Source organism: Tenrec ecaudatus, chromosome 10 (assembly GCF_050624435.1).
Source record: "Tenrec ecaudatus isolate mTenEca1 chromosome 10, mTenEca1.hap1, whole genome shotgun sequence".
NCBI classification, from domain to species: domain Eukaryota; kingdom Metazoa; phylum Chordata; class Mammalia; order Afrosoricida; family Tenrecidae; genus Tenrec; species Tenrec ecaudatus.
Genome location: NC_134539.1, coordinates 105,519,842 through 105,542,193, shown reverse-complemented (window position 1 = coordinate 105,542,193; position 22,352 = coordinate 105,519,842). Strand labels below are relative to the sequence as shown.

The 22,352-nt window shown below is 40.4% G+C and overlaps 1 protein-coding gene, 1 non-coding gene and 1 pseudogene across 2 annotated transcripts in view; 1 reads left to right on the top strand and 2 right to left on the bottom strand.

Moving 5' to 3' along the window:
- Positions 1-22,352, bottom strand: part of RABEP1 (rabaptin, RAB GTPase binding effector protein 1) — a 104,256-nt gene that overhangs the window by 38,877 nt on the left and 43,027 nt on the right. The window contains exons 3-6 of the mRNA XM_075561136.1: positions 12,951-13,154; positions 8,412-8,572; positions 5,404-5,523; positions 1,379-1,514 (exon numbers count right to left, since the gene is read on the bottom strand). Of these exons, the coding sequence (XP_075417251.1) occupies positions 1,379-1,514; positions 5,404-5,523; positions 8,412-8,572; positions 12,951-13,154 (621 nt within the window). The remainder of the gene's footprint in view (positions 1-1,378; positions 1,515-5,403; positions 5,524-8,411; positions 8,573-12,950; positions 13,155-22,352) is intronic.
- LOC142460586 (small Cajal body-specific RNA 24) lies at positions 7,165-7,292 on the top strand. The gene has a single exon (XR_012786765.1).
- Positions 9,958-11,408, bottom strand: LOC142458143 (V-type proton ATPase subunit B, brain isoform pseudogene; annotated as a pseudogene).

Sequence of the window (22,352 nt, the reverse complement as noted above, 5' to 3'; positions counted from 1 at the left end):
TTTATTTGGTGTTGAGTGCGTCAGTATAGAAACCACTCTCTCCCCCTTCCTCATTTGAATTAATGTTTTCAGACATGTATTCAGGTATATTATGAAGGTTTGAGAGCTTCAAGGACTTACGTGTAGCTGGGGGCATACAGTTTAAGCAAAATTCTTGTTTCTTTCCAACACCCTTTCAGAGTACAGGCGTCTGTTTTACTACAATGGTACAATTGAAAACTGTTTCCTAAAGGTCAAAGACCCACTCACTTAAAGTTTGGATTATTTTCAGAAGTTCATGAAATTTTTCTGTAGGCTTGTCATTTCAGCTTTCCAATATCTGGAAAAAATTAACTCATATCCAAACCTAAATGATTCATGGACTCACTCTGTTCCCCACCACATTTTATATACTTGAAAATAGTCACTGTGCAGCTCTCAGTGTCACAGCCCTAATCCTGTCTATTAAGTGTGTCCCTGGCGCAGCCTGCAACAGAGGAGCTCAAGGAGTACACGCAGTTGGATGAGTTATAAAGTTGACTTTCATTCACCTCTACATAATACTGAGCATTTCCTTAAATTATAAAATGTAGGCAGCAAGTCATAGGAGCATGACAATGCCCATGACATGGTCATTAAGGCAAGTTAGATTCTTTTCATCCCATTATCATTGTTACATATGCTCATTACTACTTCACAATTAACAGTGTTTATTGGCCCTTTTACTAAACCTTATACTTAATGCATTCATTTTTTAAAAGTATGTATAGTATAATATAAGTCTGAGGTTTTTATACTTTGGTACTTTTTCATAGTATAATTGTTTTAATTCTATGCAATGTGTTATATTATAGGTATAAAAAGATAAACAATACTACTCTAAGGGGATTTCATACGATTGCCAAAAAAGTTTGTAACATAAAGTATTTAGGAGCCCAGCTATACAGGAATACTAGAACAAATAAAAACAAAAGTCTACTTTTATCTTAATGGGAAAGGATGAGCCTTCTCCTATCTCTAGATATACAGTCAGTTTTGTATATCGCTCTGCTGCCAGGCTAATGAAATAAAAACTGTCCATTAAAAACAGGGTTTGATGTGGAAGGACAGCAGGACACACTGTCTGCCCCTCTCACTAGTCTAGTCCGACTCCACCACTACCATCAAAATGGACACGAGGGCAAAAGCAACTGGAGCAGAGACCCCAGCGCCATCATCATTCTGCCCTACAGCACGCGCCATGGGGCTTTCTTACTGGGGTCCTGCAAGAAGGAGAAGCCACTGACGATCCAGTATCTTCAGCAGTACAACCAATGGCAAAGCTGGAACGGCTTCGCTAACATGCTGGGCTGGTATTTTACTCTCACAGAGGGAGATCACAGTTATCGTCTCCATTTACCTTCATGCAGCTCTTTACGCAGTTTTTCAGCATCTTCCTGTAGAACTGACTTCTGGGTATTCAACACAGCTACGTACATCTCTAGGTCAGTTCTACAAGATTTCTCAGCTTCCAGATAATGATTCAGTTCTTTGACCTAAAATAAAGTCATTCTGTTCAATTGAAGTTTACAACAATTTGGTTTTTTATTAAGCACATTTGTACATACTTTGCCATCAACATTTCCAAAACATTTTCTTTCTAATTGAGCCCTTGGTATCAGCTCCTCTTTTATCCCCTCCTCCCTCCCCAACCCTCTCACCCTCAGGAAACCTTGATCAATTATGTATTATTATTGTTCTTTCATATCTTACTATCTGTTGTCTCCCTTCACTTACATTTCTATCATTCGTCCCCATGGGGGGTTGATGGTTATATATCCAACCTTGCGATGAGTTCCCACTTTCTCCTTACCTTCTCCCACCTCCATCCCCCCACCCTCATGATATCAATACTTCCACTACTGTTCCCGAGGGTTTATCTGTCCTGAATTCCATATGTCAAGAGCTCTTATCTGTACCAATGTGTGTACTCCAGTGTAGCTGGATTGGGTCATGGTAGTTTGGGGGAGGAGGGGAGAGCGGGGGAAGGGATTCAGGAACCAATGGTTCTCAACCTGTGGGTCACAACCCTTTTGGGGGGTCAAATGACCCTTTCCCAGGGGTTGCCCAATTCATAACAGTAGCAAAATTACAGTTATGAAGTAGCAATGAAAATAATTTTATGGTTGGGGTCACCACAACATGAGGAACTGTATTAAGGGGCCGTGGCCTTAGGAAGGTGGAAAACCACTGAACTAGAGGAATGATGTGTGTTTTGTCGGTGCTATACTGTGCCCTGGTACAGCAATTTCTATCTTCGGCACATAACAGCACATTCTGATTATGCCGTAGGGTAATTTAGATTTATCTTTACATAACTTTATACTCTAAAAAGTGGCATTTATAACTTTTTAAAAAATGAAACAACCAGCCAAATACAGTTCAACAGCAGTGAGTTTGGGTTTATTTATTTTCTATTTAAAAATGGGAAACCAATATAGTTAAATTATAAACATTATCATCATGTCACTCAGAGTTAACACACATCAAGATTAAACATAACAATTTTGTACCTTGCTTTACAAAAAAGGTATCTCTAACTGGCACTCCCAAAACAATACATGTGTACTACAAAGCATACTACACTCCGTTATACCAGGCAGGATTTAGTAAATAAAATGAGCCAGTATCATTTCTAAGGATGAAAATAGTCTTACACACTCTTGTAAGTTTGCTTTCCTTTGGTTTTTGGTGCAATATTTTCAAACACCATAAATTAATTTAAAAAAAGAGAGCTTTCTACAGACACATTCATTCATGAGAGAAACTAGGTCAGGGTAAAATAAACAGGGTAGTCTTGCACTTTAATAAACATGAGCAAATGCAAAAGATTTTTGTCATCTTGTTTTTAAAAATGCTAAATTTCTGTTGAATGATAAACAACACTCGGAAATACTCGTATAGTATAACATAGAAAATTATACCCAGAACTAAATGCAATCCTTTCCCCTCCCCCCAAATCTAGAATGATATAAGTAATAATTTTATCCGTTGTCACAAATTATCCTTCCGAAATGGTGGCTATTTGGCTAACTTTCAACTCTTTCAGACGTTCTGACCAATTTCAAGTTGATGGTTATTTTCATGCCTATTTCCTTCCCACTCCTTCCCCCCTTGGAAGAGCTACCTGTATCTGTTCACTTAGCATTACCCTGATGCCACACTACAGAACACAGTAGGGAGTGCTGCTCAGGAACCAAAACGATGACACAGGTCATCTGATACTTCACTGGAGGTGGTCGGCCAACCAAAACGGTGCTAACCAAGCATAACAAAGTCCTGCCTGTCGTGAGGCACTTGCCCCTACTATCTGGAGAGTGATCACTCAACTGACAGTGACTGAATGCAACAGATATAAAATAGGGACATACAAACACTGGTCTATCAATTATTTATGATGCTCACAGTAGGCTTAAGTTATGATTGGTTTATTGAATACTTAAAATTTATCAATCCCCCTCTGAAGTCAACCTTTTGACATCACAATAAAAGGTATCCTTATGATACAACATTCTCAAGATTGCTGAGAATAAATCCACATGGTCATATTTATTTTTTCCCATCCCCCCTTTATATTTAAACTATAGACTTTTTTTCCTTCAGTATTCCTGAGCTAGATCTAAAGCTTTCTTTTCATAGGCTACCTTTCTTCTTGCTTTTAAAAAGGTTTTATTACTCTCATAAAATAAATGGGAGAACTTTGTCTCTTTTATTCTCTGACACAGTTTGTAAACTAATATGGCTTATCTCTTCCTAGGTGGTTTGCTTAAACTTGCCAACAAAACCAAATGGGTCTTGGAAGGAAGAGAGAAAAAAGGAAAAAGGAAGATTTTGACTACAGACTCATTCCCTTGGTACTGATAAATTAGCATTCCTAATTTATCTTAAGATAATTTTAGCTATAAATCTTTTACTAGACAAATTTTCACTTTATATTAAAATTTATAAGTGTCACATTGTTCCTCCTATAAAAATCTCTACTGTAGAAAAGATAGCTTATATGGTTCTATGTACCTATTACATCTAGAGTGCAGTTGTTAGGTGCCATTGAGTCAATTCCAACACACAGCCACCTCTGCACAAAAGAAAGAAATCCAGCCAGTCCTAGGACATCCTCACACTAGGTCCATGCTTGATGACATTGCTGCAGTCAGTGTGCCTACCTACCTCCCTGAGGGCTTTCCTCTTCCCACCCCGCCCCCCATCAGGCCCCCTGCTCCCCCTGGTATCACATCTAGATTATGAATCTAGTGAATCAAAACTTCTATTTCATGACAAGTATTTTTTCTGGCTTACACAATTCTTTATCTTGTGTAGTATATTTTTCCTGCTTACACTCTCAGTAGCTAAATGTGAATCTTAATTTTAAGGATATATATAAGATGCATTCAAGTGTATAACTGTCATATTTTATGCTTATTAGAAGTCCCTCCTTATCTCATTTAATTATTTTTGTCCTTTAAATCTCACCTGTTTGATATTACAATGGCTATATCTGTTTTCTTTGTATTTACATGCTATACATTTACCTATCTCTTTTATTTTCAAATTACCTTTGTGGTTTTATTTGAGGTGTGTCTTTTGTATGCAACATAAAATTATATTTAAAAAATATAAACTAATAACCCCTTTTATTTATCTTGAAAACAGGTTTATAATCCCTTTTAGTAATTATCAGCTTATATTTGCTTCATTAAATGGCAGATTCCCGTTCATTTCTACAATTCACTTTGGGATTTTGTTTCCTATTTTTAGTCTATACTTGTCTCTTTCTGTCCTTTCATTTTCTATTTTCTCAGCTGTGTCTTTATTTTTTTTTGCTGTGTCTTTTTTAAAACAAACAAACAAACTCGCTGCCATCAAGTCTATTCTGAATCATGGAAACCCTATGCAGGGTAGAACTGCCCCCTGTAGGTCTCAAGACTGGAACTCTTTTAGGGAGTAGAAAGAATCATTTTTCTCTTGCAGAGAGGCTGGTGGTTTTGAACTGATGGACTTTTGGATCATGACTCAATGGACAGCCAACAAATTCAGGCAAACTGTAGCTACCTTATTTAAAAGTTCGATTTTGGGGGGGAGCAGTTCAGAATATAACTTAATAGCTTATTTTACTTAATAAGAAAACGAATGCATTCAGCTCTCACTCTGATACGAAATAAAAACATTTGGGGACAAAGAGGCACAAGCACCATTACTGTGATTATTTAAACTTTCGCTATGGGTGGAACATGTCAAAGTAGGACTTTGCATTTTAAAGAAAGTGAGGTGTTATAAGATGCATAGTCATTACTTATAGCACCCCTACATCCCCATCCCCAATTGATTCTAAAATTGTTCCTGGCAAAATCCTGGGTTATAAGCAAACAGGGATAGATATTTCACAACCTTTGAGGCCTCCAGTTCCTTTATCTTGTCTTCAGCCTCTGTAAGCTTATCTTTCAAAGCTGCAATTTCCTTCTCCATGGGCATCACAACAGACCGAAGTTTTTCAGCATCTTCTTGGGCCTATGTTTAACAAAATTAATTACTGCAAACTAAATTGTTTTTTGAATAAATTTTTACCCACCCACTTGCTAAAATTTACATTGACAAGTAATTCTACTGGTCATTGTATTAGCTTTCACAAAAATGAACCAAAAATAACTTCTTAAATCATGCATGATTTTGAATGTCAAATCATAATCATAGTTTCCTTCCAAATATTCCATTTAGAATTTAGAAGTAGGAAAATGGATTCATTGTGATAAATTTATATTTTAATTAAGTTAAAAAGTATCCCATAAATAAAAGGAAATACATGTAACATTTAAATTTTTCAATTTCTGATTAAGCTAACAAGACAGTAATTCCTCATAAATACTGAAAAAAAATAATTCTTTTTTAAACACACAAACAAGAATATCTATTCTAAAATGTCAGAAAATTATGTTGCAATGAAAAAAGTTTCTATAGTTACTTAAACATAGTACTTTAAATCTTATTTTTACTTTTTAATATCTAAATAACAAACCCAAATATGACTTCTAAAACAATCATACTGCTTTCTTGCATCTGTCTTCGGAACATACATGAAAAGAAAACAACTGCAAATAGCTAGTGAACGAGTAAGAAACAGAATTTTAAGTGCACGCACACACAAGAAACAAAGGTACACTTAAAGAGTTAGTTCTTTTCCTTCCAGTGAAAATGAACAGCAATCTTGTTTACAGAATTTACATGAATGTAAATTTATCCTAAATAGGTATTCAGGAAAGGGGAACTATCATATATTTCCAAATGGGAATTTCCCAACCACACATACACAAAATATTCCTCAGAAAAAAAGGAGTTGCTTTATTTTCCAGTCCTTTCAAACTCAATTCACCTGTTGCTTTCTTTGGATCTAAGTCTCGTTTACAATGGACATGCTAACTAACTTAACGTATCTTCCAATCCAAGCTAGTTTGGGATACATACGAGGTCACTAGGGTTTACCGGGGTTACATGTTGAGCTGCTAACTCCAAAGTCAGCAGTTTGATTCCACCAGCTGCTCCAAGGGAGAAAGGTGACGCTTTCAAGAGGGGCAGCCTCAGAAACACACGGGGCAGTTCGACCCTGTCCTAAGGGCCCTGTGAGTCAGCATCGACTCCATGACAGTGAGGTTTTTAGATCGTGGGCAAAAGAAGACTACGGAGACATAACAACTAATGCACCATGGTATCCTGGATGGGAACAGGAAACAAAGGCATCGGGTGAAGGACATACGGACACAGAGATCAGCACTGGCCCCATTTCGTGTGACAAATGTTCCCTACTAAGGTAAGGTGTTCGTTAGGAGAAACTGGGTGTGTATTATCCTTGACATTTTCCAGTAAGTAAAACACCTATCCAATCATGTCTATGACAGCCTGGCCATTTGGTAAATGACTGTTATTTAGCACAGTCTTTAGTGTGTGATCAGGGACAAAAATAATTGATTTAATGTCATTGAATAAGATAGAAAAAATTTGATTTTTTATTAAGCTTTTTGTTAAACTGAGCCATGAATAAAATTTAGCTAGATTTCATATCAGTGGGGGAAAAAAACTTCTCCAAAAATATTTATTTAAAAAATTAAAAACTTGAAAATGACAAAAAGTAGCATATTATGGAAATTATAAATATAGCAGACTTTATTCTTATTCAGTCTCTTCTCAAGGTGAAGATAACTCTTTATAAATGTCCTAGAGAAATATAATAGCTTTCTGTTCACCGTTTGCAAGTAAAAAGGTGGATCGTTTCACTACTGACACTTAAAAAACATATATATATATATATATATATTATACACACACAAAACAAGCTATTGTCATGTAACTGTGGCTTGGGATAAGTTTGCCACTGGCAACATCAACTATAAACTCATCTCAAACAACTTCGACAGAAGTGTAGGCAGCACACTTAGAATGGGCGTTAACTGACACAGTGACTCCAGTGTTGATGCAGACACTGTCAGCTGCTTGAAGAATCTGAATGACAATCCTTTTCCAAAATGAGAGAATGGCACAACCATTTCTAAATCCTGATGTTTGTTTTGGTGTTGACTCTGAAATAGTTTCTACATTATTAATAAAAAACTAATTAAATAACCTAAGTATCTAACAGTGCACCATCTATAATCAATAATTAACTAATAGCCAAGATCCTTAACCCAATTGAAAAAATTATCATTTTATGTGATTTTAAATATGTATGTATATAAATTAATAAAAGTTTATATAATCAAATCGGCCAAAAAGTTTTAAAATCTGTTCATGGAGAAAACGGTTGACCCTAAACTTAGCTGCCTTGTGTTAGAGCATAAATATGACATGCCCAGTCATAATATGGCACATTCATCACACAGGAACAAAAGCCTACTTAGAAAAAAGAAAACCTAACATCTGTTCTGAAACTGTACAATCACCAAGCAGTTAACACTCATTCCTCAAACATTTGTTGATGACCTGGGCATTTTGACACATAAGTCAACTAGATTCCTGCCCTGAGGAGACTTACAGTCCAGCAAGAAGAGAAAGGAAACAAACATCATCGGCATGTGCCTACCGTAAGAACCTATGTGTTAAGGAAAAGAAAAATTGAGAGCCAGGTGAGAGAGGTCAGAGTAGGGATGGAAGTGGGCAGGCTGCAAGAGCTGGGAGGATCAGAGAGAGGATCAAGCCTTGTGTGATGGTAGCATCCGATCAAAGATGTGAAGGCAAGGGAGTGTCTATGGGAAAAGCTTCAAATCCTCTGGTACTAAATTTAGGTCTGTGTCCAAGTATCTTCTTTAACCAAAAACATAAAAGCACAACTTCTATTACCACAATAACAGTACTTAAACACACTGCACTTTAGGTTCAAATATTCCCGAGACGAACACAGTCTTTCTTACCTTTTTCATTTCGTTTTCTAAATTTTCTTCCTCTTGACCTTCAGACAGCCTTCTCCTTAAATCAGCTATTTCCCTCTCTGCTGATTCTCGGTATTGTGCCCACTGGGTTCTCTCCTGCTCCAGCCTAAGGTGGAACTGATGCTCATAGTCACGCACAGTCTCTATAAAACATCACCATATATTTCATAACTAAGCATTACTATAAAAGATGCTCTAGTCCGCTAAAAACAATGGCATAAAGAACTTTTGTCCAATTTCTGGAAGTTCTTCAACTCATTTATTTAACAAACAGTAACATTTCTAGTTATTATATGTGTCGCAACTGTTTTAAGTGTTTTAAAGAATTATCCTTCATCCTCGAACTTGTGTCATACAATATTTTACATATGAGGAAAACTCAGGAAAGTTTAAATAATGTTGTCAATGTTTTATAACCAGAAAGAGCTAGAACTCAAGTCAACCCCAAATTCTAAGTTCGTATATGCCACCTTGTCTTTCCAAACACAAATATAACATGACACTCCAATCCAAATACATCAAACCGTGAAAAGGGGGATATATTTCTAGAATATTTTATTCTAACCCAGGATTGAAATGGAGACAAATTCTAGAATGTCTTTATAAAATACTTTTAATATCATTTTTAAAGATGCTTCTGGTTGCCTATTATCTACCCTTTCTTCTTCCGTATTAACAAACCTCAATTTAGTTTTATGTGGGCGAGCAGAGAATGGGAAGAGAGTATACATGGATGAATCCTTTATTCTCATACATTAAGAAGCCTGGCAGGCTGGGTTTCTGGAGTGGAGGGAGGCCTTCACCCTTGTGAGTTAGAGATAAATCCAATCATAATTAATACTGTTCCCCACTACATCCCCCCATCACAGTGCTACCTTAAAGTTACCTCTGACAAGCACTTGGCTCATTGCTGCGCAGCCAGCAGCTTTACCTGAGAAGCAGACAGCCTTTTACTCTCTCTTCCCACAGTTGACACCCAACCCCTTTCATCTTCCCCCAATGCAGGTATTAGGTTTCCTCGCCTGCGAGCTCAGGGACCTAATGTAGATACCACCCACCTTGGGAGCATGTCACTACTGAATATGCATACCTTAAGGCTACCTATAAATGTCCCAAGATAGTAAAGGCTCACTTTCACTGGAGAACCCAGTTCTACGTGGTCCATCATGAAAAGGAGCTGAGGTGAGCAAGTTATCATAAAATATGCCTGACTCCTTTAATGTATTCTCGTTCCTATCTTATCCTTCATGACTACTATAATCTTTATATAATATCACGGTATATTTGCACCTTCTGGCCCTTCAGTTGTTGAAGGCTGATTTCCTCTGACAGTTTCAGAAATAAATGTACTCAGTTTAGAAAAAAAAAAGTACTGTACATTTTCCCCCATTTTCCTTTTTTTCTTTTCTTTTTTTACCTATTCTTGGTAAACTCCAACACAAAAGCGGGGCTAGGGAGTGCAAAAGGAACAAAGAAAACAGAAGCAGCAGTATTTCACAAGCACACAGAGACAGCTGTGGAGCGGTGGCTAGTGCTTTGCCGAGCCTCGTGGGTAGAACTCGCTCAGGGTGCTCTGAGGGGTTTTCGTCCGCATTTCTCTGGGGAAGATTTGGAGCAGCTGCCAGCCAATGTCCAAAGTTTCATAGCAGAAATTCCAAGTAAAGCAGATTATCTGAGGTAAGGGCTTCTTCTCCAACTACAGCTTTCATGGCTTGCACGTCCTTTCCAATGGCATAGCAGGCATGCAGCTGGTTAGACACGTCAGCATGATCCTTCCTGGTCGTACCTTCTCCAATAGCAGACTTCATTAACCGTTACAATGAGGGGAGCACATTAATAGGTGGGTAAATCTGTCTGTTATGCAGCTGTCTGTCCACGTAAATTTGTCCCTCTGTAATATGCCCAGTCAAGGCAGGGATGGGGTGAGTGGTATCGTCATTCAGCATGGTGAGAATAGGGATCTGAGTAATGGAGCCATTTCTGCCTTCTACTCGACCAAGCCACTCACAGATTGTGGCCAAGTCTGTGTACATGGAACCTGGGAAACCTCGCCGCCCAGGCACTTCTCTGGCTGCTGAAACCTCTCGGAGTGCTTCAGCATATGAACTATGTCTGTGCGGATAACCAGCACATGCTTCTCACACTGGTAGGCAAGGAACTTGGCTGTGGTTAGAGCCAGGCGAGGAGTAATGATTCACTCAATGGTTGGGTCATTAGCCAAGTTCAAAAAGAGGCAGACATTGTCCATTGAGCCATTTTCTTCAGTCAGACTTGATGAACCGGGCAGTTTCCATGTTTACACCCATAGCAGCAAATACAATTGCAAAGTTTTCTTCACTGGACTCTACTATATCTTTGGATTTCTTTACCAAACCAGCCTGCTGACAGATTTGAGCTGCAATCTCATTGTGTGGTAAGCCAGCAGCAGAAAAGATGGGAATTTTCTGTCCTCTGGCAATGCTGTTCATGCCATCAATGGCTGAAATCCCAGTCTGAATCATCTCCTCAGGATAGATCCGACATTGAGGGTGGATTGGCTGACCCATGATGTCAAGGAAGTCTTCAGCCAGCACAACTGGGCCTCTGTCAATGGGTTTTCCAGATCCACTGAATACCCGGCCAAGCAGATCCTCAGACACTGGTGTTCGGAGAGTATCTCCAGTAAATCCACAGGACGTTTTCTTGGCATCTATACCTGAGGTACCTTCAAACACCTGAACCACTGCTTCAGAACCACTGACTTCTAGTACCTGCCCACTTCTCTTTGTGCCATCTGGTAATGTCAAATGGACAATCTCAGCATATCTGGGAAACTTAACTTGATCTAAGATCACCAGTGGACCATTGACTCCTGAAACTATCTTGTATGTGAGGCAAGGCTGGGAGAGGTAGTTCTGGCTAACCGCCAGCGCCACTGGTGGACACGGGAAGCTCAGGTGCAACCCCATTTACGATCCCCCGTATCGCCCGCAGCGCCATCTTGTCTCCTCGGTCCCGACTGGCCTTTCCCATTTTGCTTGCAGATATGGGTGACCACACAGTTATGGCCAATAAAGTATAAAGAGGGTGCTATGCTAGAAAAACTTTTGCTTTTCCAAAGCAGCTTAGAGAAGGAGCAACTATGTTGCAAAGATAAAACTGACACATGATAAGGATGAAGCAACAGAAGGTCCAAAGGATTGTGGGACCTTGTTGCATCATGAACCATTGTATCAGCCCTAAATGACCCACCTTTGGACTCCTGGTTCTAAGAAAAGTAAACTGCCATTTTGGTGAGCTATTATCTGAGTTATTATGAGGCCTAAAAGTAATCCTAAAAATCCCTGGTAGCGTAGCTGCTAACTATAAAGTCAACAGTTTGGAACCATCAACAGCACTGAGGGAGAAAGACAAGGCTTTGTGCACCCATCAAGATTTACAGTCTTTAAATCTACAGGGGCAGTTCTACTCCGTCCTATAAGGTTGCTATACAAGACAGACTGACTTGATGGCAGTTGAATTTGATTTTAAACTAATGCCAAGGAAAAAGCCGCAAACTCAAAAATGGAACTTTGTTTGGGCTAGCCTTATCTGCTATCTTCCAAACATTATTAAAGCAAAGACTAACACGCCACTCTGAAGATGTGTGTGAGTGTGTGTGTGTGCGCGCGTGCGTGCCATTACTATTCCACATTCATAAAACCAACTACCCTAAGTCCAGGAACCCTAAATACAGGGAGAAACTTAGCTTCCTTTCCCTATCATGTCCGCAGAAATGTGGGAAGCAATTAAGCATGAGTCCCAGTCTGATGATGGTGTTCCACCCAAACAACTCCAGTGGACGTTGGTTCTGACGCAAGTCAAATACTTCGCTCTCGTTTTCCACTTTAGTTTTTTTTATTATCAATATCTTTAACAACCCAATCTCTGTCATTCAAGGCTGGAAAAATTACATATAAACTTACAGCAAACTACATGCAACAACACCGTATGCAGTATATAACATTAATGACATAGTATACGAAACAGAAACGGGCAGTCTTAAATGTGGCTCATCACAATAACTCAAATTCATATCAAGTCAGAGAGTGCCCGTACAACTCTTCCTTTAGACCAGCCGTTCGACCCCCTGTGGGTCAAACATGAGGAATTGTATGAAAAGGTCGCAGCATTAGGAAAGGTGAGAACCACTGCATTAGACCAAATGTCACAAGTTGGTAACCTATAAAGCCATACTAGTTTGTATACCATTCTACCTCATCAATGTCAGTAAATGAGAAGATTCCACACACGAAAAATCTAGAAGATATGGCAATCCTGGACTGGCACAGCAGAAACTGGCTGGACCTAGTAAGAGTAACAGCATGTTCCTTCAGCCCTCTGAGCTGAGCACATGCTCCTTCAGCTCACTTCCGGTGCCAACTCAGCTGTACTCATTGATATTACTTGCCTGGGAAACATCTGTTTATGAGCCCTGCTTTATGGCAATTGTTAGACTCAATTGCCTTAGAAACTCATGACATGAATCGTTTTTGCCTTTACCTTTCATAACAGCCTGAAGTGAAGCAACTTCTTCCCTCCACTGCCTTTTCACTTCATCTATAGCTTCTTGCTTGGTGTTCTCAGAAACTGTGGCAATGGCCTTGATGTTCTCCATCTCTGCTTGAGCTTCCCATAGCTGTGTCCGAAGGTGTCCCAAATCATCCTGTGCGGCTTGTAACACCGCATTTTGCCTCTTCAGGTCCTCTGGGAACAAAAGGAAAATGCATTAAGGGGGGCTTATTCACGTTGATCATACTGACACTGTTATGAAAAAAACAGGTCTAAATGTGAAAATGTGAACTTAGAAAATGTCACCAATTTAACAGAGAGGTAAGATGAGGGGCTGGGTTATCACAAACCCAGGTAATTATTATCTATCTAACACTGTAAGGAGCACCTGGGTGTCAAAAATGGTTAAGTGCTCGACCACTAACAGAAAGGCTAGCAGTCCAAAACCACTCAAAGTCTCTTTGGGAAAAGACCTGGAAATCTGCTTTCAAAAAACCAGCCACTGAAAACCCTATGGAGCACTGTGCTATTATAAAACACATGATTGTCACCAGGAATCAGAATTGACCTGACAACTGATTCAGTTTGGGTTCAAATAGTTTGGGAGCTAAATTTAGGCTCCTCCACTCATTGGCTAAGTGATCATGGTCAAGTTATTGAAACTCTCTGGCCTTCATTTCCACATCCGTAAAATGGGTAAAATGGGATAACAATACCCACACCTCACAATGTTACAGAAAAATAACTTATGGGAAAATCCTTAGTACAGTACACTCAAGAGATGGTAAATAAAAGTCAAACCACACAGCATTTATCAGTCATGTTCTGTAAAATGAGGATTCATTTATTTTTTATTAATCATTTTATTGGAAGCTGTTTCTAAACATTTACTTTCTATATGAGCCTTTAGTATCAGCTCTTTTTTCCCTACCCCCACCTCCATGACCCCTTGATAAGTTATATTTTCATATCTTACACCCACCGCTGTCTCCCTTCACACATTTCTGTTGTCCATCCCTCTGGGGTGGAGATTATGTCCATCATTGTGAAGAGTTCCCCCTTCCTCCCCAAACCTTCCCCCTACCCTCCTGGTATCACTACTCCCATTTCTGTTCCTAAGGGGTTTATCTGACCTGTATTCCATGTGTCGTGAGCTCTTATCTGTACCAGTGTACATGCTCTGGTCTAGCCAGAACTGAAAGGCAGAACTGGGGTCATGATAGTGGGGTGAGGAAATCTCAAAGAACCAGACGAATATCGTATGTTTCATCGGTGCTATACTGTGCCTTGGTTGAGTCGTTCCTTCTTTGTGACCCTTCTGTGAGGGATGTCCTAGTGTCTAGGGTTTTGGGTCTGTGCTTCACCTCCCTTGTTCTCAACAATATGTTTTTATGTTTTGTTTTGGGTCTTCTGGTGCCTGTTACCTGATCCCATCGGCACCTCATGATCGCACAGGCTGGTGTGCTTCTTCCATGTGGACTTGTTTCTCTTTTAGATGGCCGCTTGTTTCATTTCAATCTTTTAAGACCCCCAGACACTGTATCTTTTGATAGCTGGGCACCATCAGCTTTCTTCACCACATTTACTTATGTACCCGCTTTGTCTTCAACGATCGTGCTGGTAGGGTGAGCATCACAGAATACCAGGTTGTTAGAACAAAGTGTTCTTGCGTTGAGGGAGGGCTTGAGCAGAGGCCCAAACCGTCCACTTCCTCGATGCATTGCCATATGAATATATGTACATAGGCCAACATCTGTATTTTTATGAATATATTGACATGAGTGCACACCTATGTATAATTATACCTCTACTCATAGCTTTGCTTCCTAGATCTTTCCTGTTTCCTTTTACCTTCCTCCTGCCCCACATCACGTACACCTTCTTCTGCCTCTTAGTAATTCCTCTCAGCTAGATTGCTGTTGCTCCAACACGACCAAAATCACTATATGCTCCTTGTTGTTTTAATTCCATAGTTGTTCCCCTGTCTATGGTGGTGCTTGCTCACAGCTCCTTTTCCCATTCTCCTCACCTCCACCCCCCCACCCCCAAGGTCCCTGCAATTGTTGGTCCTGTTGCTTTCTCCTTTTCTACTTGGGCTCGTTTCCTATGCCTATATTATATTGGCAGGCAATAATAACAACAACAATAAGAGACAAAAGACTGAATAAAAAGGAAAAAAATGCCGGAGGCGGGGGAGGCATACATAATTCCAGGTCTGTCCTCTGACCTTTATGACTATTTCCCCACAGGTCCTAGGGGGTTCTGGGAACTGCCTTCCTAGCCTGAAGTCTATTTGGGGGGGCTCGTCGGGGATTTTGTGGTTTTGCTTTGCTCTCTTTTGCTGGTCTGTTATATTCCCTTCTTGGCTTACCGCATTGTGGAGGTGGTCTGACTAGACTCACTCTGAGGATTAATTTCTAAACTCCTCTTTACCATCGCTTAAAAACTAAGTGGATCTGATGTACCCACTGCAGGATTTCTGCCTAGATAGGATATACGTTTGGCCACTGTCTTCCAAAAAGATGAACCTACCAATGGTATACTATAGAGGTTTGACTGCTTTTCCATATCCTTACATATAATCACTATTTTCTATCTTTTTTTAATTCTTGCCAATATCCTGAGTGGAAAACTATCATCATCTGAATTTACATTTCCCTCATTAACTTAAGAGTGAGTAAAAAGTACTGTCACAAAGTCATACAAACTTTTATTATATGGACCTATCAAAATGTGAAGTTATTGTTTTCAACATCTAAGTCTTTGGAAAGCAACATTTCCATTTTTCTAATCTTCCCATGAAAAATTCTGAGTGCTTCAATTTACACATTAAACTGAAAGTTTTCGCATCCTCGAAAAACCATGTGTTCCTTTTAAATGGTCTTTGAGTTTGGGGAATAAAAAGAGTCTAAAGGGGCAAGATCAGGACTGGAGGGGAAAGGAGTGAAGTTTCCCAAGGAAATTCTCATAGGCCTGCCCTTGCTACCCCGGCAGAATGAGCAGGTGGACTGTGTGAAGAAGTAAAATTCCATGTGCAACTTTCCTGGCCTTTTTCTCACCAATGCGGTTTTTCATTTTCCCAATTTCTTCTTAATAAGCCCAAGTTTTGTGTCCTTTAAAAAATCAAGATGGCCCTTTACACCAACATCAAACTGATGGCCATTGAGTCAATTTCAACTCACGGGTGATCTGTCTGCCTTGAGTTTTAACTGGCCTGGCAGATGCCCTTGGGGAAAAACTGTTTGGAAAAACATTTTAGACTAAGCTGAGTATTACTTCTTAGAGAACTTGCCTGCAGCAGTCATCCACGGATGGCAGATCTGTCTAAAGAGGGCTGGTTTGCAGTAAACCTCCACATGTACACACTAGAACGCTTTTGAGACTGACGCTCATACTGAGCGTGGGTATCTTTTCACATATTTATTAGTGCTCCTATATTCCCTCTTTGGTGATATACAAGTTTAACCATGATTCTAGTAAGTTCTATTTTTCTGGAGACGAATTTTATAGTAACCATTTCTCATTTGATTTCCCCTTTGACCCATTTTTCAAGTTGTTTTAGTTTGGGTTTTTTTGGGTTTTTTTCCCAGTTTTTTGGGGTTTTTTTTGTAAATCATTTTATTGGGGCTCATACAGCTCTTATCACAATCCATACATACATCTATTGTGTCAAGCCCATTTGTACATTTGTTGCCATCATTCTCAAAACATTTGCTTTCTGCTTGAGCCCTTGGTATCAGCTTCTCATTTTTCTCCCTTCTTCCCCACTACTCCCCTCCCTCATGAGCCTTTGATGATTAATAAATTAGTATTTTGTCATCTCTTACAATGCCAGTTTTTAATATTTTCAGGTTTTTGTCATTGTTGGCTTTTTTGTTTCCTATTATTTTCTGTATATTAAATTCAAGAAAGGTAAATCTATAGAGACAAGAACTGGCACAATAATCATTTAGGGGCATGGCAGGAGATGTTGCAGGGAAATGGGAAGCTAACAACAATGAGTACCAGAACAATGAGAATGTTCTGAAATTCGTCTCTTCATATGATTGAACAATAAAATTGTAATGTATGTTAATTATATGCCAATGGAAATATTTTGAAAAATTTTTTCTAGTTGGTTGCCATCTAACTCCTTTTTTCAAAAAATATTTTATTAGTGGCTCTTAAAAGTTTTTATACATTCCATACATTAATTGTATCAAGCACATTTGTACATGTTACCATCATCATTTTCGTGTGTGTGTATGTGTGAGAGAGAGAGTTTTACATAAAGCATTAAGAAAGCACCCCCCCCCCCCCCAAAAGAAGAAAGCATCCCAAGAAGCCTGGGAGGTTTGAGCCGGGCGAGAAAAAAAAAAAGAAAGCATCTCAATCCAGTCCAAGTCCCTAAGTCCAAGATTAGCCATATGTCTGATACCAATCTATAAAGCCCTCTTCAGACTCACGAAACACATGCAATGACACTGAATGCAGGACAATCACAGGCCAGTGGGCAAAAAGTCTTTGGATTTAGTGGTGTTGTAAGCATCTCAGCGCTGGCAGGGGTCTCTACACGGCCTCTCAGAGGTCTGGTTGCATCCGGGTAGGTCCATGTGGCTTCTCCAGCTCAGGGCACTAGCGTAGTTCCAAGTCTTGTCAGCTGCAGGATCTCCCAGGGAGTCAGCAGAGAGAGAGAGAGAGAGAGAGAAGTATCTCCCACTTCCAAGGAGAAAATCAGATTTCCCAGAACCCTTAGGAGAAGGCCATGCCCACACAGAAGCCTCATTGGCTATGACCTGATTGACAGACTGAACACGACCGCTTCACTCATAATCTCTCAAAATGACAAACGATTATATAACTACCACAGTGTTACTCCAGGTAGTCTAGAGAAACAAATTCGTAGATACTCATATGTGTGTAAGAGAGAACTATATATCAAAGAGTAACTGTATATTAAGAAAACATCCCAGCCCGGTCCCTATCAAGTCTATAAGTCCGATGTTAGCCCATATGTCCAATACCAGCCTAAAAATTTTTCTTGACTCATGCAGCACGTGAATACTGAATGCAGGAAGACCAAAAGTTAGGATGTAGAAAGTCTGTGGATCCAGTGGCAGTGGAAGCCTTTCAATGCAGGGGTTTCCAGGTGGCTCCTCCAGCTCCAGGGCTCTGGCTCCATCAGCATAGCTCCATGTGGCTTTTCAGCAAGAATGTCTCACAGGAACAAATGCATCTGACCTCCAGGGAGATATTGATCTATGTGACACCTCCAATTGATGTCATCAAGCTGCGACCTGATTGATAGGCTAGACTCCACCCCTTCACAAGCTGACAGGATTATGTACCTGCCACAGACTTCATTTTAGATGATCCAAAACAGGGCTGATCCCACGATACCTAGACACACACACACACACCCCAAGCAAGTGAGAGGACAGAGGACAGGCAGCCATGCCCTGGCACAGGTTGTACAACACAGTGAAGTGGGACTTGGTGTGACTATGTTGCCAGTAGAGGAGTACCACCTTCACTCCCTATTATCTGACTCCCTACGGAGGCTCCCACCCCTTTTTGCATTGCCTGCCTGCCCCTGACAGTGTTTAAAGGTGTTTTTCCTGAACAATGAGTCCAATGAACTACTGGACTACACAAACATCAGTCTCCACAACTCTGAGACCAGAAAAATGAGACAGTACCCAGATATTTCTACCAAGGGTATGTGTGCGTGTGTGTATGTGTGTGTGTGTGCATGTGGTGCAGGAGGGGGGTGGAGGGCTGTAGATATATCCATGAATGTGGTGGATCATACAGGGAGGCAGTTATGGAAACTGCTTAGATATAACCAAACAGCTTGAAGGAATGACTCACTTGGCATGAGAGATCCAAGGCCATCGAGCCAAGGAAAACCAGGGGCAAGGGGCAAAACATAATCCACAAAGACAATGTGCTACCTCCTGTGTTGATGAGCAGTGACCAGGGGCTTCCACGCTGGTGAGCAGCCACTTAAGTTACAACCGTTGATTTTCTCCCCATCCTCCTGAATGGCCATGATCTCACCAGCCAGGTCCGCGCACAGCACGGGCAGAGACGGCAAGACCACCAACACCATTTTCTAAACATTTACTTTCTATTTGAGCTCTTGGTATCAGCTCTTTTTTTCCCTCTCTCCCCGTTGTGCCCCCTTGATCAAGGATAAATTATTATTTTTTCATATCTTACACCAACAGCTGTCTCCCTTCACCATGTTTGTTGTTCTTACCCCCGGCCCCCAGAGTGAGGGGTTATGCATCAATCCCTCCCCCCAGCTCCACCTCTCCTCTCTAACTCCTTTTTTGTATTTTATGCATGAATGCACAAAAAGTCACATCTGAAAAATCACCAACTTCCTTTACAGAGCACAATAACTAAGCCAAAATGGTCATTAAAACAATGTCAGATGTAATTCTACACTAATGAAGCTCTGAGACTTTAACGGAATCATCAGACCATCAAGCTTCAGTGTCCTCACAGGTATTGCACCATCTCCTCTGCATACATCTCTAACTTGTATAAACAAAGCACCTGTAAAAGGTGTTGGTGACACAAATAAGAATGAGTACAAGGAAGAGAAAATGTTCTACAATTGATTATGTTGAGGGGCTGGTCCAAAACCCAACTACTACGTGGACACCTGCCCCTCCCCTCAGAAGAATTTATTTCAAAGAGCGGCACTGAATCTGCAGCTCCAGGAGAGGGACATATCTGATCGGAGCACACGGGAGCAGATGAAGGGGAAGGAGAGAGTGGAGCACATCCTGGCCTACCAGGCTGTGAGGATGATGTTCTCAATTAGAGCAGTCAGTCCACAGAGAGGACCACATGCCCGGCCCCACTATGAGATATACTATCCCTCACTGACCCATAGCCCTACAGGGACAACACCGGAGACACGGTGTGGGAATTGCGCCTGATCTGATCCCACCACACTGAGGCAAAACACTAAGGAGGTGCAACAGAACAAAAAGGGAATGGTGTGGCAGGGTCCCCAGGGGATGCTGAGGTGGACTTTGGGGCCAGGGCGTGGTGCTCCAACAGACTGGACTGGAAAACACTCCTAAAGGCCAACAAACGATCCTTGAACTAACTACAAGCTTTTCTTTCTTGTGTTTTGTTTTGTTCTTTTGTCATTGGTTTGTTGTTTTGTTGTGTATTGTTCCTTGGTTTTGCTGTCTTGTTTTTGTGCATGTTATTACCTCCACAGGTCTGTCTAAATAAGAGAGGCTGGATGAACAATCTGGAGAAGAAAACAACGGGACCGACAGTTCCGGGGGGACATGGGAGAAGGGGAGGTGGGGTGGGGAGGTAGTGGTGTTAACAAACCCAGGGACAAGGGAGCAACAAGTGATCCAAATCAGTGGTGAGGAAGGTGTAGGAGGCCTGGTAGAGTGTGATCAAGGGTAATGTAACCAAGAGGAATTACTGAAACCCAAATGAAGACTGAGCATGATAGAGGGACAAGAGGAAAGTAAAAGGAAAGAGAGGAAGGAGCTAGGAGGCAAAGAGCATTTATAGAGGTCTAGATAAAGACATGTACATATACAAATATATTTATATATGAGGATGGGGAAATAGATCTGTGTGCATATATTTATAGGTTTAGTATTAAGTAGAAGGACATTGGGCCTCCACTCAAGTACTCCCTCAATGCACGAATACTTTCTTCTATTAAATTATCATTCTATGATGCTCACCTTCCTGACACAAAAGCTAAAGACAAAGCAGGTGAATAATCAAATGTGGTGAAGAAAGCTGATGCTGCCCAGTTATCAAATGATATAGTGTCTGGGGTCTTAAAAGCTTGAAAGTAAACAAGCGGCCATCTAACTCAGAAGCAACAAAGCCCACATGGAAGCAGCGCACCAGCCTGTGTGATCACAAGGTGCCAAAGGGATCAGTTAGCAGGCATCAAAGAACAAAAAATCATACCATTGTGTGCTCACCTCCATGATACAATCGCTGAAGACAAACGGGTGCATAAGCAAACATAGCAAAGAAAGCTGAGGGTACCCGGCTATCAAAAGACGTAGCGTCTGGGGTCTTAAAGGCTTGAAAATAAACATGCAGCCATCTAGCTCAGAAGCAATAAAAGCCCACATAGAAGAAGCACACCAGCCTGTGTGATCACGAAGTGTCAACGGGATCAGTTATCAGGCATCATCAGAACAAAATATAATATAGTGAATGAGGGGGTTGTGGAGTGGAGACCCAAAGCCCATTTGTAGGCCACTGGACATCCCATTACAAAAGGGTCTCGCGAGGAGACGAGCCAGTCAGGGTGCAGTATAGCAATGATGAAACATACAACTTTCCTCTAGTTCCTAAATGCTTCCTCCTCCCCCACTATCACGATCCCAATTCTACCTTACAAATCTGGCCAGACCAGAGGATGTACACTGGTACAGACAGGAACTGGAAACACAGGGAATCCAGGGCAGAAGATTCCTTCAGGGCCAGTGGCGATACTGAGAGGGTAGAGGGAGGGTGGGTTGGAAAGGGGGAACTGATTACAAGGATCTACATGTGACTTCCTCCTTGGGGGACGGACAACAGAAAAATGGGTGAAGGGAGACGTCGGACAAGGCAAGATATGACAAAATAATAATTTATAAATTATCAAGGATTCATGAGGAAAAGGGGATCGGGGAGGGAGAGGAAAATGAGGCGCTGATGCCAGGGTCTTAGGTGGAGAGCAAATGTTTTGAGACTGATGAGGGCAATAAATGTACAAATGTGCTTTACACAATGATGTATGTATGGATTGCGAGAAGAGATGTATGAGCCCCTAGTAAAATGATTTTAAAATTAAAATAAACATATACACACCCAAAAATAAATAAAAATAAAATTGTGATAAAGATTGTACAACTTTTTGATATGATTGAACTACTGAGCTGTGTGATGTGGATGACGTGCCAATAAAACTTAAAAATACATAAATGAAAGGAGTGGTGAGAATTAATCTTATCGAATTGCAGAAATAAAAAAATTAACAGTCAAATCTCAAGGGAAAAAACCTAGTAATACTTTCTATTAGTTAAAAAATTGTTACTCTTTGAATGTTAGTTTCACATGTCCCATCACATTAAAGTATTTTAAACTCTAGTCAGAGTCTTAAGAACAGTAACAGAAAGTAATTATTTCAAATATTTAAAGGAAAGGGAAATAGCTAAGAAACTGTAGTAGGCATGTCCTTGGGGCTGAACCAGAAACTGTGCACAGACATACATACACACATGAAACACAAAAGAAAAGTGTGTGTGGGCATCAAGTGTACCTGGGGACATTAAGAAGTCCCTGGAAGAATGCCATTACCTCAATTCCATTTTGCCATGAAATTTCTAAGCATCTGTATTATGAGTGTTTGGTAAAATA